Source organism: Pongo abelii, chromosome X (assembly GCF_028885655.2).
Source record: "Pongo abelii isolate AG06213 chromosome X, NHGRI_mPonAbe1-v2.0_pri, whole genome shotgun sequence".
Classification (NCBI taxonomy): Eukaryota; Metazoa; Chordata; class Mammalia; order Primates; family Hominidae; genus Pongo; species Pongo abelii.
This window is the reverse complement of record NC_072008.2, coordinates 24,692,494-24,710,237: the sequence shown is the minus strand read 5'-3', so window position 1 is coordinate 24,710,237 and position 17,744 is coordinate 24,692,494. Positions and strand designations below refer to the sequence as shown.

The 17,744-nt window shown below is 40.7% G+C and overlaps 1 protein-coding gene across 7 annotated transcripts in view; it reads left to right on the top strand.

Moving 5' to 3' along the window:
• PCYT1B (phosphate cytidylyltransferase 1B, choline) overlaps positions 1-17,744 on the top strand; it is a 114,489-nt gene that overhangs the window by 68,450 nt on the left and 28,295 nt on the right. For 6 of the 7 annotated variants that reach the window (XM_054544424.2, XM_024240718.3, XM_054544427.2 and 3 more), the window contains 2 exons: positions 13,971-14,122; positions 16,814-16,892. The exons of the other annotated variant lie outside the window; for it this stretch is intronic. In XM_054544424.2, coding sequence (XP_054400399.1) covers positions 13,971-14,122; positions 16,814-16,892 — 231 coding nt within the window. The remainder of the gene's footprint in view (positions 1-13,970; positions 14,123-16,813; positions 16,893-17,744) is intronic. 7 annotated transcript variants of the gene reach the window in all.

The following is a 17,744-nucleotide window of genomic DNA, read 5'->3' as shown; positions in this document are numbered from 1 at the left end:
CATCCCAGCACTTTGGGAGGCTGAGTTGGGTGAATCATCTGAGGTCAGGAGTTCGAGACCAGCCTGGCCAATGTGGTGAAACTCTGTCTCTACTAAAAATACAACAAAAAATTAGCCTGGCATGGTGGTGCACACCTGTAGTCCCAGCTACTTGGGAGGCTGAGGCAGGAGGATTGCTTGAACCTGGGAGGCGGAGGTTGCAGTGAGCCGAGATCGTGCCACTGCACTCCAGTCTGGACCACAGAGTGAGATTCTGTCTCAAAAAAAAAAAATTCAGTGACATCCTATATTTCATATGTCTCCATTAATTTAATATTTGATCCCAAGTCTGTTAGATGGAATCTCTAACCTCCTGTGTATAGGCAGACTGCTATGGGGGTGTGGTATAAGAGCTCAAATCCCAAGAGTGGCATTGCTGTCAGGGTGTGATTTCCCAAACGGTGAATGCCTTTTGGTAAAATTGTAAACAAAACAAAGTGCAATCTTCCTTTGATGTATGTAGTAATTGCCTTCCTCTAAAATTCTGCGTCTATCATAACTGTTGCAGAAATACTTTGTGATTGTATACAAAACAAAGGCAGATTCTAGACTCAAATAATTTTATTTTTCTAAGTTTTTTATTTAATCATTTTTTTTTTAGAGATAGGGTCTTGCTCTGTCTCCCAGGCTGAAGTGCAGTGGAGCAATCACAGCTCACTGCAGCCTCAAACTCCTGGGCTCAGGTGATCCTCCCATCTTAGCCTCTCAAGTAGCTGGGACTATAGGCACGTGCCACCATGCCTGGCTAATTTTTCTGTTTTTGTTTATTGTAGAGATGGGATTTCACAATGTTGCCCAGGCTGGTCTCAAACTCTTGGGCTCAAGTGATCCTCTGGCCTAGGTGTCCCAAAATGCTGGGATTACAGGCATGAGCTAGCACACTCAACCTCAAATAATTTTAAATATTATGCAGGGACTTTAAAAAATCTTGCAGGATGTGGGAAAATTCTCATGTGGAGCTGCCACATGCATTGCAAGATGTCTAGCTTCATTGGCCCCTGCCCACTGAATGCCGGTAGCTGCCTCCAACCATTATGACAACTAAAGATGGCCCACAGATTTCCAAAATGCTTCCTAGAGAATGATGAAATCCTTGTTGAGGACCACTGTCTTAGACTAGGAGTCTTGAAATTTTGTTCCCCACAATCTCTAAAAGAATTTTGAAAAATCCGTATACCTTCTTATATAGTTTAAAGTAGACATCTAAAATTTATATATCAGGCCGGGTGCAGTGGCTCACGCCTGTAATCCCAGCACTTTTTGAGGCCGAGGCAGGCAGATCACATGAGGTCAGGAGTTCTAAACCAGCCTGGCCAACATGGTGAAACCCCGTCTCTACTAAAAATACAAAAATTAGCTGGGTATGGTGGCAGGTGCCTGTAATCCCAGCTATTCAGGAGGCTGAGGCACTAGAGTCGCTTGAACCTGGCAGGTGGAGGTTTCAGGGAGCTGATTGCGCCACTGTACCCCAGCCTGAGCGACAGAGCAAGATGCCATCTCAAATAAATAAATAAATAAATAAATAAATAAATAAATAAAATAAGTAAATAAAATTTAGATATCTGCTTCTTAATTTAAGTAGTTATAAAAGATGTAAATTCTGGAATATTGTGTTAACCTTTTTAAAAATTAATAAACTTTATTTTTTAGAGAAGTTTTAGGTTCACAGAAAAATTGACTGGAAAGCACAGCGAATCCTTGTATACTCCTTTCCTGCACAGGCACAACCTCCCCTACTATGAATATCCTGCCCCAGCCTGATGCATTTGTTACAATCCATTAGCCTACACTGACACGTCATTATCACCTCAAGTCCACAGTTTACATTAGGGTTCACTCTTAACGTTATACCTTCTATGGGTTTGGATAAAATTTTACATTGTCCAAACTCATAGATGTACATTGTATAATGACAGGTATCCACAATGATAGTATCATACAGATACTATTTTTACTGCCCTAAAAATCCTCTATGCTCTACCTATTCATCTCTTCCTCCCTGTAACCCCTGACAACCACTGTTCTTTTTAGTGTAGTTTTACTTTTTCTAGAGCATCATATAATTAGAATTATACAGCATGTAGCTTTTTCAGATTGGCTTCTTTTACTTCATAATATTCAATTAATGCTCCTCAACGTCTTTTCATGGCTTGCTAGCTCATTTCTTTTTGGTGCTGAATAATGTTCCATTGTCTGGATGTACCACAGTTTATCCATTCATCTGCCGAAGGACATCTTAGTGGCTTCTGCATTTTGGCAAATACGAATAAAGTTGCTATAAGCATCCGTGTGGAGGTTTTTGTATGGACATACATTTTCAGTTCATTTGGATAAATATCAAGGAGTGGGTATGGCTCAGAGGTAGAGCATTCAACTGCAGATCGAAGTGGCTGTACCATTTTGCATTCCCACCAGCAATAAATGAGAGCTCCTGTTGCTTCATGTCCTTGCCAGCATTTGGTGGTATCAATGTTTTGGACTTTTGCCATTCTAATAGGTGTATAGTAGGTTGTTTTAATTTTCAATTTCCTAGTGACATATGATACTGAACATTTTTCATGTGCTTCCTGGCCATCTGTAGATCTTCTTTGAAGAGGTAGCTGTTAAGGTCTGTAGCCCATTTTTTAAAATCCAGCTGTTTGTTTTCTTATTGTTGAGTTTTAGAGTTCTTTGTATATTTTGGGTAACAGTCCTTTATCAGTTGTATCATTTTCAAATATTTTCTCCCAGTCTATGTCTTTTTTTTTTTTTTTTTTTCGAGACAGATTTTCTCTCTGTTGCCCAGGCTGCAGTGTAGTGGCACGATCTTGGCTTACTGCAACCTCTGCCTCCCAGGTTCAAGCAATTCTTGTGTCTCAGCCTCCCGAGTAGCTGGGATTACAGGCATGTGCCACCACACCTGGCTAATTTTTGTATTTTTAGTAGAGACAGGGTTTCACCATGTTGGCCAGGCTGGTCTTGATCTCCTGACCTCAGGTGATCCACCCACCTCGGCCTCCCAAAGTGCTGGGACTACAGGCGTGAGCCACCGCACCCGGCCCCCAGTCTATGCCTTGTTTCCTCATTCTCCTAACATTGTCTCTTGCAGAACAGAAGTTTTTAATTTTAATGAAGTCCACCTTATCAATTGTTTCTGTCGCGGTTCATGCCTTTGGTGTTGTATCTAAAAAGCCACCACCATACCCAGAAGAAACCCATCTGGGTTTTCTTCTGTAGAGTTTTATAGTTTGGCATTTTACATTTACATATAGTTTGGCATTTACATTTGATTTTTGTGAAGGATGTAAGGTTATGTCTAGATTAATTTTTTTTTTTGCATGTGAATATCCATTTGTTCCATTTGTTGAAAGGTCTATGTTTGCTTGCCTTTGCTCCTTTGTCAAATATTGGCTCTCTGTATATTTGTCTGGGTCTATTTCTGGGCTTTCTGTCTGTTCCATTGATGTATTTGTCTGTTCTTTTTGCCAATACCACACTGTCTTGATTACTGTAGCTTTATAGTAGGTTTTTAAGTCAGATAGTGTCAGTTTTCTGACACTTTCTTCTCCTTCAATATCAATTTGGTTTTTCTGGATCTTTTTCCTTTCCATATAAACTTTTATTTTTATTTTTATGTATTTTTTAAGAGACAGGGTTTTTCTCTGTCACTTTGAGGCCCTACTTGAGCTCCTGGAGGTAAAACTCACAAAAGTATTTGTCTCCCGGCTTCTTGAACTCTTAGACTTGTCCACACTGAGGTGCCAGTGATTTGTCGGTTTAAATTTTCCTATCCCAGCACTGGTTCCTGGGGAGGTAGCTCTGCTTGTGGGCTCCTGCTCTAGTAAGCTAATATTCTCTCTATCTGCCTGTTTCTCTCTCCAATTTTGGGAGTAATGGTTTGCCCTGTGACCTCAGTTCTCTGATGGATCTAAGAAGACTTGTAGATTTGTCAGTTTGTTCAGTTTTTACTTGTTGTCAGGACCGAGTGGCCACTTTTAAGCTCCTTACCTACCAGACTGGAAACCAGAAATCCAATATTGACATTTTAAAACAAAATTATGGGTCAGGTGCAATGGCTCACGCCTGTAATCCCAGCACTTTGGGAGGCCGAGGTGGGTGGATCACTTGAGGTCAAGAGTTCGAGACCAGACCAGCCTGGCCAACATGATGAAACCCCATCTCTACTAGAAATACAAAAATACTAGCCAGGCATGCGCCTGTAGTCCCAGCTACTAGGGAGGCTGAGGCAGGAGAATCACTTGAACCCGGTAAGCGGAGGTTGCCATGAGCTGAGATCGCGCCACTGGACTCCAGCCTGGGTGACAGAGCGAGACTCCATCTCCAACAAACAAATAAATACATAAATAAAAAACAAAATTGTTACCCAATCACTTTAATGCATCTATTGGCATCTAAATACTATAATGCTTTGAAATATATCATCAAAAATTTATAAAACATATAACAAGCTATTTTTTAACTTTTAAATATTTATGTTTCATTTTTTCTCCTCAAGCTTATATTTTCACTCTGCTTTTCTCCCATAATTTTTCCTAATGTGATATGTTTTAATGTTTGCAAATCTTTTAGCGATCACTGTATCATACTACTCTGAAACAAAAATATGTATATAAATTAGAGCATAACTAACCAAAGCACCACATTATATACACTTTGATAAATAATTATTAACACAGACATAAATTTGGACAGCAATGTATCTCTTAATGAGATGAATAGTATGTACCTGGAGATGTACTTATGGATGAATATAACTGACTGCTAGAACGAGGTAGGGTTTAACATCAATTTTATCCCTATTTTTTCCTTGTCATAGTTATAAGTGCTGAAATATGCTGTTCATGCAAATGTGTAGATAGAATGGAAGGAGTTTGTTATGGTGATGCCACTCAATTCTTTGAACTTCTGAGTTATTTACCAAAAATAACAACATAATTTATTATTATTATTGCCATCAAAAGTAATTTTAATGCTCTATCAAGTGACAATTTGTTAAGGTCCTCCTTCAAATTTGTTGCAAGCAATGGATTAGAAATGACCTGACCTGCAAAAGGATTTGTTGCCAAGCTATTAGAATCATTTGCTTTTTCTCTTTCTGGGAATTCTAACAAAAGGCTATATCAAGACTTATTAAATGACTCTTAATTATATCCCTTATTCTTTTACTTGAAAGCAACTTATTCAAGCCAGAAAGGGTTGAGGAAATGGAAATATTAGTAATTTAATTACACCATTGCCAATCAAGTAATTTTTGATAAAATGCTTTCAACCTTTTTTAAAAAACAAAATCTCAGGGCTACAGTTTTAGATTACTAACTTTGCAGAAAGCACCATCCAACCAAATTGGCAAAACCAGTCCTCATTGTCAAACCTACTAAAAATCTACAAACCAAGAAAATGTCTTTTCAATTCAAATGCATTAATATATTTTCAGCTCAAATGTATGAGTGTATTTTCAGTTCAAATATATTAATGTATTTCAAGAAGCTTTATAAAAAACACTCAAAAATAAATGATAGAATGGATTATGTAAAATAGAATCAGTCAAGATTAAAATGATGTAGATCTAATATAATAAGTTATAAACAAGACAAGGCAATAAATCGATGCACTTAATTTGTAGTAATGCAATGTAATTTATAGATAAAATTATGTGATATTTATAGGAAGAAGAGTATGATTTTTAAAAGGCATGTTATTCCCTCTCTAAATATTGGCACACGTGTGTGTGAGTGTGTGTGTGTGTGTGTGTGTGTATCAAATTCTAGTGTTTGCCTTTTGGGAATAATCAAATAAATATGAAAAACAGAAATAGTTATCTTTAGTAGATACCATGACTAAACTTTTCCTATGTATTTAAAGATAGAAAGGGGGCATATATTATTAAAAAGTAATTGGTCTGGAGGCAGATAATAATTTTATTTTTTGTTATAAAGAGGTAGAAAATAAACATTATAGAGAATGAGATGAATTAGGATGACCTGTAAATAGAATAAATATTTTATGATATAAGTTGATAACACAGGTTTTTAACTTCCTTTTTGAGTAATGCGTATGAAGTCTGTAAAAAATTATGTAAATGTTTTACCCATGTATCTATTCCAATGTATCTTGAAAAATTTGATAATTCTAGAAAATATTCTAGTCACATTTCTAAGAAGCAGCAGTACCAGCCTATATAGCTTTGGTTTATTGAAGTGATTTTCAAGTAAATAGCTGGAAAAAAATGCTTATTCTTAACTACAAGAGAAAAGCCATTTTTAGGATTCAATATGACTGTTAAGAATAGCTGAAAAAATGCTTACCCTTAACTACATGAAAAAGCCATTTTTTTTAGCATTCACTATTTCTTTGAGTTCTTGGGCCTTATCCCTAAAGATCCATGTGTTTTTTGACAGTAGTTGGGAGAAGAGGCAAAGTTGTTAGGCAAAAATTTGCATTATTCTCCACTCTACCATATTGAGTTTCTAACACTAGGGTTCACCTGTAACAGAAATGTGTGTAAGACAGGGAAAGACAGGAAGCTTTCATAGGTTCATGGTGCTTTGAATGGTCACTAACTGAGATTTCCATTTGGTTTGCCCTGAAGGCTAAATTGCCCTCCACCCCTTCCAATGCAACATATTAAGGTTTGGGTGGTGCCTTTCTTTTGTAAAGTGGAGTAAGCATGGCTTTGGACCCAGAGAAGTTCTTGACCTAGTTAATATTAGGAAAGTGTACCACTGGAAGTTGAATCTGGACATTGATTCGTTTAAAACTACCTGTTCATGGATACCTTTTGAAAAGTCTATGTGGCTGGGTGTGGTGGCTCACGCCTGTAATCCCAGCACTTTGGGAGGCCGAGTGGGCGGATCATGAGGTGAGGAGTTCGAGACCGGCCTGACCAACATGGTGAAACCCCGTCTCTACTAAAAATACAAAAATTAGCCAAGCGTGGTGGCACATGCCTGTAATCCCAGCTACTTGGGAGGCTGAGGCAGGAGAATCGCTTGAACCCGGGAGGTGGAGGTTGCAGTGAGCCAAGATCACGCCACTGCACTCCAGCCTGGGTGACAGAACAAGACTCCATCTCAAAAAAAAAAAGAAAAGAAAAAAGAAAAGTCTTTGTGTGTCCATGAGGGTATATGTATCCTAGTTTAAAAAGACCTTTATCTTAGACTATCTTTCTGGAGAATGACAAACCAACCAACTTAATGGCAGACAATTTTATACTGAGGAAAGTTAGGGAGGTCTTCAAGAATAGGTGTCCTGTGTTGTTGGTTGAAAGGCTGGTTCTTGATTACTGTATGTGTGGTCAACATGTAAAATGCTTACAGTGAGTTAAATGGGCCTGCCATATTAACTAGGGTCCCCTTTCCATATGCAGGTAGGTTTGCTGTAGGAGTTCCCCTGGGTGGAGTGAAGACTTCACTCATGAAACCACTTTGGTCAGGGCAAGTATAGGGACAGGTATTTGGTAGAAATACTTGGTATTTGTCAGAAATCGTTTATTAAAGGACCAGAAACTGTGATAACTGGAGGTACTATAGTCTATTTCTCAACCTTAGGCAGTAAAAGACACCACAATCGTCATGGTTTTGCCCTATGATTATAACACCAGCACTTTTTTTTTTTTTTTTTTTTTTTGAGATGGAGTCTCACTCTGTTGCCCAGGCTGGAATACAGTAGCATGATCTTGGTTCACTGCAACCTCCACCTCCTGGGTTCAAGCAATCCTCCCACCTCAGCCTCCCCAGTAACTGGGATTACAAGCATGCACCACCACACCTGGTTAATTTTTCTATTTTAAGTAGAGACAGGGTTTTACCATGTTGGCCAGGATGGTCTCGAACTCCTGACCTCAAGTGATCTGCCCACCTCAGCCTCGCAAAGTGCTGGGATTACAGGCATAAGCCACCGCACCCGGCCCAATACCTGCACTTCTAATTTTTTAAGCATGTAGCCAGTAATAATTTGAAAATTCTTCTATGCAAGCTTACCTTGTTGGCATTATTTTAGTGAATTGAGACTCTCCACTTGTAAAGCTCTTTTTTCCTCCATTTTAATTTACAAGTTTGTGTCATTTAAAAACAGGCCAAGGAATTAAAATTTATACTAGTGTGTTTTTTTCCCTAAAAAAATTTTTAAAGAGTCACCAAATAGCCACTTCTGCTTTGCAGGAGGGCAATAAAAATAACAACAGTAAACATACTACTGCTACTATAGAAGACATAAAGATTACTCCACAAACTTGGGTTTATTTTATTATATTTTAATTGAAACTAAATAGTCTTTAAGAGTCCATTTTGCCTGACTGGTAGGAAATTCAGTCTCAGTCTTTTTTTTTCTTTTTTTTTTGAGACAGGGTCTCACTCTCTCGCCCAGACTGAAGTGCAGTGGTGTGATCTCGGCTCACTGCAACCTCCGCCTCCCAGGCTCAAGTGATTCTCCTGCCTCAGCCTCCTGAGTAGCTGGAATTACAGGCGTGCACCACTAATGCCCGGCTAATTTTTATGTTTTTAGTAGAGACGGGGTTTCACCATGTTGACCTGGCTGGTCTCGAATTCCTGACCTCAAATGATCCACCCACCTCGGTCTCCCAAAGTGCTGGGATTACAGGCATAAGCCACTGCGCCTGGCCTAGTCTCAGACTTTACTGGGCTCTCTTTACCTCCCCAGAGTCAAACAAGTGTCCACAATGTTTATAGAAACAGGAGCGGGGCCTCCAGTCTTCAACCCAGAGCCATTTTTGCACTGCTCTCACTGTCTGAGCCCAAATAATTACTAGAAGGGAGCAGATTCATTGCACCTATCACAGGTCAGGCACCTGCAGTCTGTTCCCAGGTAGAACTCCCATGCCTAGGGCCTCACATTCTCATCTCTCTTGAGGTCCTGCCACTGGTATCTGCTGCTTGTGGGATCCATAGACATTTGGCCTTTTCCCTGCAATTTGGAGAGATCTCCTCTCTCATTGTCTTCTTCTTTCCAGAATACCCCTCAAGTTGCTCTGGCTTCAGGAAAACAGCGGCCAGGAAGGCAGGCTGTCTACTAGCAACTTGAGCTCACAGCACCTACAAAGGAGTCTGTACCACGGGGCCCTCATACCTGCTTGGAGTAGGGGGCAGGGAAAAGACGGAACACAAAATCTGAAGGAATAGATCCATGAATGATCCTATTTTCCTACTACTATTCATAAATGGCTAACATTATTCAGCATTACTCTCTGCTCATAAAGATGATCAAATTTAATTCTCAAAACTTCACCATGTTTTAAAGACCAGATAACTGAGGCTCAGAGAGTTTGAGTAACTTTCCCAGTAATAGCAGAGCTGGGATTAGAACCCAAGTCTGTTGGGCTCCCAAGCTCAACCCCTATGTTGTATTTTCTCTCCTGTGAGAGCACAGTGAGCTGCCAGCATAGGTTAGTTGCAGCATGAGTTCCCAGATAGCTCAATGAATTCATCCGTGGAATACCGCTGCCCAGAGCTCTCCATCTGGTTGTCAGAGTGCATTTGCCAAGACTCAAGAACAACAGTGCTGCTTTGGGCGTAATTAATGTTTAGACAATAACTGGCCAGCATGTTCAGCTGCTTCTTGAGGTCACTCCTGGGATAGGAAAATAGGACCCTGTATTGGCATAAACAGGATGTTTGTTTTCTTTGTGCTCTATCAGTAGGCCATTATCTCGGTCATGTAGAAGTTATACCAAATTGCTCAGGTGCAGATTCAGAAAGGGGGAGGATGTGGCACGGCCTAGTTTTGTGCTGTTTAAAATAGAAAATGGATGAATCTGAAATCCATTTCTGCTCAATATGATTCTCGGGGTAGTATTTTAATAAGGTCCTAAAAGAACATTCAAAAAGTCTTAGATTAGTTTTGAAATCATATTGCATGGCCCATAAAGAATTCCTGTTTATGGGGTCAAAAACTAATATAGTCAGTAAATAAATACATAGTTATTATGGCCCTACTACCTGTCACCTCCTGCCCACCTTCCCCCCTACCTCTGGGCATGATGGGTGATTTAAAGACAGGCAGAGCTCTTGACTCAGGTTATTTATAATATGCTTCAGGGTTTTCAAATGCTGTATTCATCAGAATCATCTCTGAAGCTTGTCAAAGACAGAGCTATCTGGGCCCCACTACAGACTCACTGAATCAAAATCTCAGGGAATGAGCTGGGTTTCTTTATATGTGTTTAACAAGCTCCTTGGGTGATTCTGATACTCATCAGTTTTCAGGCCAGACATATGGTTGATGTTGTTTTGGTAATATAAACTGCTATAATAGAAAACATCTCAGGAAGTATGTATAGGAGATATAGAGGCATATATATATATATATATATATATATATATATATATATATGCATCTAGAAGCTCATTAGTCTCTCCTTGGCGTGTATGTTGTTGAAATGTTCCTGTAGGACAGGCGCGGTGGCTCACGCCTGTAATCCCAGCACTTTGGTAGGCTGAGTCAGGTGGATCACTTGAAGTCAGGACTTCGAGACCAGCCTGGCCAACATGGCGAAACCCCATCTCTATTAAAAATACAAAAGTTAGCCAGGTGTGGTGGCAGGCGCCTGTAATCCCAGCTACTCAGGAGGCTGAGGCAGGAGAATTGCTTGAACCCAGAAGGTCAAGGTTGCAGTGAGCTGAGATCGCGCCATTGCACTCCAGCCTGGGCAACAGAGGGAGACTCTGTGTCCGAAAAAAAAAGAAAGGAAGAAAGAAAAGAAAAGAAAGAAAGAAAGAGAAAGAAAGGGAAAGAAGGAAAGAGAGAAAGAAAGAAAGAAAGAAAGGAAGGAAGGAAGGAAGGAAAGAAAGAAAAGAAAAGACGGAAGGAACTTGTAGATAAATATACATCTATTATTGTAAATAATAATAAATATTTGTGGAGTATCTATATGTATCAGGCTTTGTTAATTCATTCAACAAATATTGTTAAAAGCCTACTAGGGGCCAGGTATGGTACATCAGAAAATGAAACAAAAGTCCCTGCCCTCGGGGAATTTATAGGGGAACACCAACAATAAAACTAAATAAGACAGCTACATGAGACAAGTGTCATGGGGAGAAGTAATGCAGCAGAGGATCACAATTCAGAAGAGGGTGGGTCTACTTGGGAGGCTGAGGCAGGAGAATCGCTTGAACCCGGGAGGCAGAGGTTGCAGTGAGCCAAGATCGTGCCATTGCACTCCAGCCTGGGCAACAAGAGCAAAACTCCATCCAAAAAACACAAACAAAAAAAGAAGAGGGTAGGGGGAAAGACTTGAGGGAGAGGAGGAGGTGAGCTCTATGAGTATTTGGAGCACAACTATTCCAGGTTTGGAGAATAGTGCAAGGCCCTGACCTGAGAAGAAGCATTCAAGAAACTGCAAGGCCGGGGAGCTGGGAGACACTAGGAGACTGGTCAGGGAGGCAAGGAGTGGGCAGAGGCGTGGGTCTTGTCGGCCACTGGAGGACTTTGGTTTTACTCTGAGTGAGACGGGAAGGGTTCTGAGTTTGGGAATGACACAGACTGACGAGCTTCAACGGGCTCATTCTGGCCAATGAGAATAGGTTGTTGGGAGTGGGCAAGGCTGGAATCAGATCAGTTAAGAGGCTACTGCAGTCATTCCTGGGAGAGATGATGAAGGGGTGGGGATGGCAGCAGTGGAGGTGCTGAGAAAAACATGGCTTCCGGGTGTGCTTTGAAGGCAGAGCCTGCAGTTTTCCTGATGGCTTGGGTGTGGATTATGTGAAGGGGACTACAAAAGAAGGTTTTCCAAGGATGCTGAGTGTGACCATTGGCTGTGCTTACTCTGTGGCCAGATTTGATTCTGGGTGTGGGCCATCATTTGGTTCCAAGAAAATGATCATATTTTTGTTTTTAAAACACATCTTGTGAGATTAGGAAGTATTTGTCTTCCTGTGTCTGGCTTATTTCGCTTAACAAAATATCCTCCAGATCCACCCATGTTGCCATAAATGACAGGATTTCATTCTTTTTCATAGCTAAATAGTATTTCTTTGTGTTTATATACCACTTATATATGGAATCTAAAGAAGCTGATCTCATGGAAACAGAGAGTAGAACAGTGGTTACCAGAGGCTGGGGAAGGTAGGTGACGGGGGACAGGGAGAGGTTCATCAACGAGTACCAAGTTACAGTTAGGAGGAATAAGTTCTGGTGTTCTTTTGCACATTACGGTGACTATGGTTAACAATATTGTATATTTCAAAATAGCTATAAGACAGAATTTTGAATGTTCTTACCACAAAGAAATGATAAAGGTATGAGGTGATGGATATGCTAAATATCCTGATTAGATTATTATACAATGTATACATGCATGGAAACATCACACTCTACCCCATAAATATGTTAATTATTATGCATCAATTAAATTTTTAAAATTAAACACATATTGTACACTTAACATTAGTGACTTTATTGGCTGGGCACAGTGCCTCATGCCTGTAATCCCCAACACTTTGGGAGGCTGAGGCCGGTGGATCACTTGTAGTCAGGAGTTCAAGACCAGCCTGGCCAACATGGTGAAACCCCATCTCTACTAAAATACAAAAAATTAGCTGAGTGTCGTGGTGTGCACCTGTAATCCCAGCTGCTAGGGGGGCTGAGGCAGGAGAATCACTTGAACCTGGGAGGTGGAGGTTGCAGTGAGCCAAGATCACACCACTGAACTCCAGCCTGGGTGACAGAACAAGACTCTGTCTCAAAAAAAAATTAGTGAATTTATTATAAGTACATAATAATTTAAAGAAAAAAGAACTTCGTTGCAAAGAGCAGTCAGGGTAGTTCTGACTGGCCACCGCAAGGTTCTCACTGGGATCTTGGTAAACAGGGACTGTACCCACAATGATACTTCTTCCTGACACATAGGAGATCTTAGGAAAGCTGCCTTGGCCAACCAAAAGATAGGATAGTGAATAGTATTTATTGTTCAGTTTGTTTAAAAGCACTTTTTTTCTAAGTTCTCAAAACATCTTTTCTAAGGCTGATAGTGGAAGATATCCCCATTTGAGGGTTCAGGAACCTGAGATCTAGAAAAGATAAGAGATGTGGAGGCCGGGTGTGGTGGCTCATGCCTGTAATCCCAGCACTCTGGGAGCCCGAGGTGGGTGGATCACGAGGTCAGGAGATCGAGACCATACTGGTTAATACGGTGAAACCCCATCTCTACTAAAAGTACAAAAAATTAGCCTGGGTGGTGTAGTCCCAGCTACTCAGGAGGCTGAGGCAGGAGAATGGCGTGAACCTGGGAGGCGAAGCTTGCAGTGAGCCAAGATGGAGCCACTGCACTCCAGCCTGGGTGACAGAGCGAGACTCTGTCTCAAAAAAAAAAAAAAAAAGTGAAAGGATGAACTCTACTAGATCAAACCTTTGATTTTATGACTTTCTTCTCTTGATTGAGTGGGCTGATGTGTAGTGACTGGCCCTCAATCCAGGGAACAGAAGTATATGTATTTGTGTGTGTGTGTGTCTGTCTGTCTCACACTTGGGTTACAAAGTACAATAATCTAGTAAAATAATTGGAACTGATTGTTCAAACCATTCAAACCTCCTATAAATCAGGCCTCTTGGTTCCTCTCCTTCTCTCCCTCCTGTGTCTGTTCATTTGGTCATTTTATTTCTGAATGGTAATTTTCACTGAGGGGTGGGATAGGAAAATAAAAAGATATGAAAGTCACATTAGGTAGTGTAGAGAATAATTTTAATAGAAGCCACAGTGGAGAATGCAGATGTAATGAAATTCTGAACTGTCGGTGGATTTTAGCTTACTTTGCTCTCCAAATCCTTTGTTCCCTTAAAAAACTGAGTTCGATTATGACAAGCACCTAGCGAGGCTGTGCTTCTTTTGTCCTGCTGAAGAAGTCTTGTCTGAACCAGGGTGGCTGTGAGCAGCTCCTGGGCCGAGTAATGGCATTTAATGCATTTGCCTGTTTTAGTTTGCAGTGATGATCTCACCCACAAATTCAAAGGTTTCACCGTGATGAATGAAGCTGAGAGATACGAAGCTCTCAGACACTGTCGCTACGTAGACGAAGTTATCAGAGATGCTCCCTGGACACTCACGCCAGAGTTTCTGGAAAAACACAAGGTACTTCTCATTCTCCCACATTCTCTAAGTAGCAAGATTAGGGAGTCTGGTTCTGCAGCCAAGACTACGGAAAGCCCAAAGTCTCTCTCAATTTCTAAAAGAGGTAACTTCAGGAACTGTCATGTGGAACTGCTTGATGTGGCACCTTTCTTCCGCCCAAGCCCGAGTACTGGTATCCTCTCACTTCTTTGAGTATGGGCCCTGGAGCTAAACTGCCCAGGTCCAAATCCTGCCTCTATCTCTTCCTAATTGTGGGACCTTGAACAAGATATCTAACCACACTGTACTCGCTTACCTCAACTGTAAAATGGGATGATGTTGGTATCTTCCTTGTGGACGTGTTTTGAAGATCTAAGAGGTAATCTTAGTTAAGCAGTTAGAACACTGGCTGGCCCATAGCAAGAGCTCCAAAAATGTCATTGTCACCACCATCACCACCATCATTATTGATGCTTATCGATTCACAGGCATTCTTTTTCATGGGACAAATGAACACACATCTTATCCAGAAAGTCACAGGTCAGCCTTTAAAGAAAGAACTTTATATCTATGATTTTGTGACCCTGAGAATCTTACTGACATAAGATTTTTATTAGTTGGAAACATGAGAGATTCTTTTGATCTGCATCAAATTATGTGCTTTGTATCTCCCTACCAGCCCCACATTAGGAGCTATTCTTTCCTTTTATAAGCAGTACAAAAAAAATAAGATTAAGCTGTTCTAAGAATTTTCTTTTCTATTTTTAAAGCCACGATGCAGAAGAGAATAGAGAACACTGATAAATGTGCATGAGTAATAGCTGAAGAGACAATTTCCCAGTGAGAATAAAAAGAAAAAGGAAAAACTACAATATGATTTACTTCCAGTAATCACTACCACATTTTTACTAAGCATCTATTGTATATTCAACATGTGCTAGGCATTATGGGGGATACTTATAATGATAATGATGGCTGTAATTTATTGAGTATTTACCATGTGCCCGGCACTGTGCTAAGGGCTTTGTCATTATATGAATTGAATTCAATCTCACAGTTACCCTGAGAAGTTGTTATTATACATTGGAGAGGAAAAGGAACTAAGTTTGAGTACTAAGAATAGAATTAATAATAATAATAATAAACATTTATTGAGGATATACTCCATACTAATTGTTTTTCAGCATTTTTACATAATTATGTCATTTAATCCAGTGATTCTCAACTGGGGTGAGTTTGCCCTGAGGAACATTTGGCAATGTCTTGAGACATTTGGGGTTGTCACAGCTAGAGGGGTGCTACCGGCTTCTAGTGGGTAAAAGCTAAGCATGTGCCAATGCACAGGACAGCTTCTGACACCAAAGAATTCTCCAGTCCCGAATGTCACTAGTACTGAGCTTGAGAAATCCTGATTGAATCCTTTCCCCCAACTTATGAGTTATATAGCTAGCAAGTAGTGGGGCAGGGAATCATACTACTCTAAACTATCTCTAAACTACCTCTCAAGTATTTAACTACTGCTACTCTAAATTACCTCTCAAGGTAGAGTGAAACCCCGTTATAAAGGGCTTGTTATACAGGGCTTTAAAATCTAGGCAAGGAGTGTTTACTTGATGTTGCAGGAAACAGGAATAAAGATGAGCAGGCATGAGGATGACCAGAAAAAAACAAAAACAAAAACAAAAAAACCGGTTTAAGGAGGATACCCCCATGTGACAGCAGGATGGCTTGGAGAGGAGGGGGCCTACAGTGAGGAAGGCCAGATACAAGTTGGTGTCAGCAATCCGGGTGACCAGGTCCTGGATTTGGTGTAGTTGCAATGGAGAGAAAATGATGGGCACACACCTACATATGCGTGTGTGCACACAAACACACACACACACATCCCAGCAGAACCTAGGGTGAGTGAAATAAGTAGAGAAAAGAGGCTTATTCCAAGGTTTGGGTCTCCCCAAGACCCAAAATAAATAAAATAAAAGTGCCATTGGAAGGGGTCAGTCGTTTTCAGGAAGATGAATTAAATTCAGGACAGGATGATTTAAAGTGACAGCAAGATGTGGTAAAAGAGAGGGATGCAGTGGGAGTTAAGCCCACCTGGCCTGGTGCCCTGGCAGCCCACTAAACCTGGCCTGGTGCCCCAGCGGCCCACTCCAGTCTTTAAGCCTCGGGTAAATCTAACAAATTTTCTAGTTTCAGCACCTTATGTCCCAACTGAAGTAGTAACATGTGGCCTGCCCACGTCACAAGGTGATTATGAGGATCGAATGAGGAAAGAGACAAATTCCTTTTCACAGTATAAAATGTGACCTAAGTGTGAGGGCCCATTGCCATCAATGGGACAGGAAATGAAGATTTGGGTTCCTCATCATAGGAGGGATGATAAAAATTCAAAGAATTAATGAGTTCTCTCAAGGAGAAACTTTAGATGCAGAAGGACAGAAGGCCAAGAAATCCTACTTTCTGGGGTAGGACAAGAAAGAGGGACCAGCAAAGGAGAGAAACGAAAACATTTATTCTTCTAGTTCCCATTATCTCATAGAAATGAAAATAGTTGGAAATACATTTCAGCCAAGGATTCAGGTCTCCACTATAAATGTAACATACAACTGCCTTATTTTGAAAAGGCATTATGAAGTCACCATTCCCCACTTCAAATCTGCAGACATGCACATCCATCCCAGTGGTGACATCACTCTTCTCTCTCTTCAACAGATTGACTTTGTGGCTCATGATGACATTCCGTATTCCTCTGCTGGCTCTGATGATGTTTACAAGCACATAAAGGAAGCAGGTGAGGCATTCCCCTGTGCTCACCTGTCAACCACATCACAATAATCAGGTGTAATAAGAGACATCTGCCCTGGGACATCTGCAGTGTATACAAACAGGGAGTTACAACTTTAGATGTCCCCCAAGCAGCTTCTACAAGCCACTGTTAGCATGTGCTAAGGCTCAGTTATGGCACAGATACCATTTAGGTATTTATATAGGAATGAACCTGAGCACCAAAGTGCTCAACTTCAGGTCTGAGGCTTAATTTCCGGGCTCATCAGACGAAAAGTGCAGGACCCCATTACTTAAAGGGCAGCCATTTTCCTCATTCATAATTAAGTCTTCACAATGAAATTATTGGATACTCCCAAGAAATTTCCTTCCAGAAGAAGATAGATAACTGGCTAGTTAATAATCTGGACTCCTTGTGTCCAAAGTTAGTCCTGCCATATTTCTAGTGTCATCTTGTCACATGTTAGTAATATTATCAGGTACCACATGTGGAGGCAAAAAAAATGGGTAAATGTTTTAATGGCTTGGCTTATTTTCTGCTATTTTACTATCTACCGTGCATCTCATCTATAGGCACTGTAGGTACACCCATGCATACCTTCCTACATACATTAAACCATTATCCGGCAGGTGCAGATACTATAGTGAGTTACCATATGCATAGGGATTTCAAGAAGTCTAATGCTCCCTGCTTATACTAGAGCCATTGTTGACATGTGCCATCAGAGCCATCTTCCCCACTCCTGGGGACCAATGAGACTCCACTCAGCTTGCTCCCACCATTTCCCACTCAGCCCGCTGCCACTACAGCCTTTTCCTGGTACTCATGGACCTTCAGATTCTTGAGGTAGGATGGGCT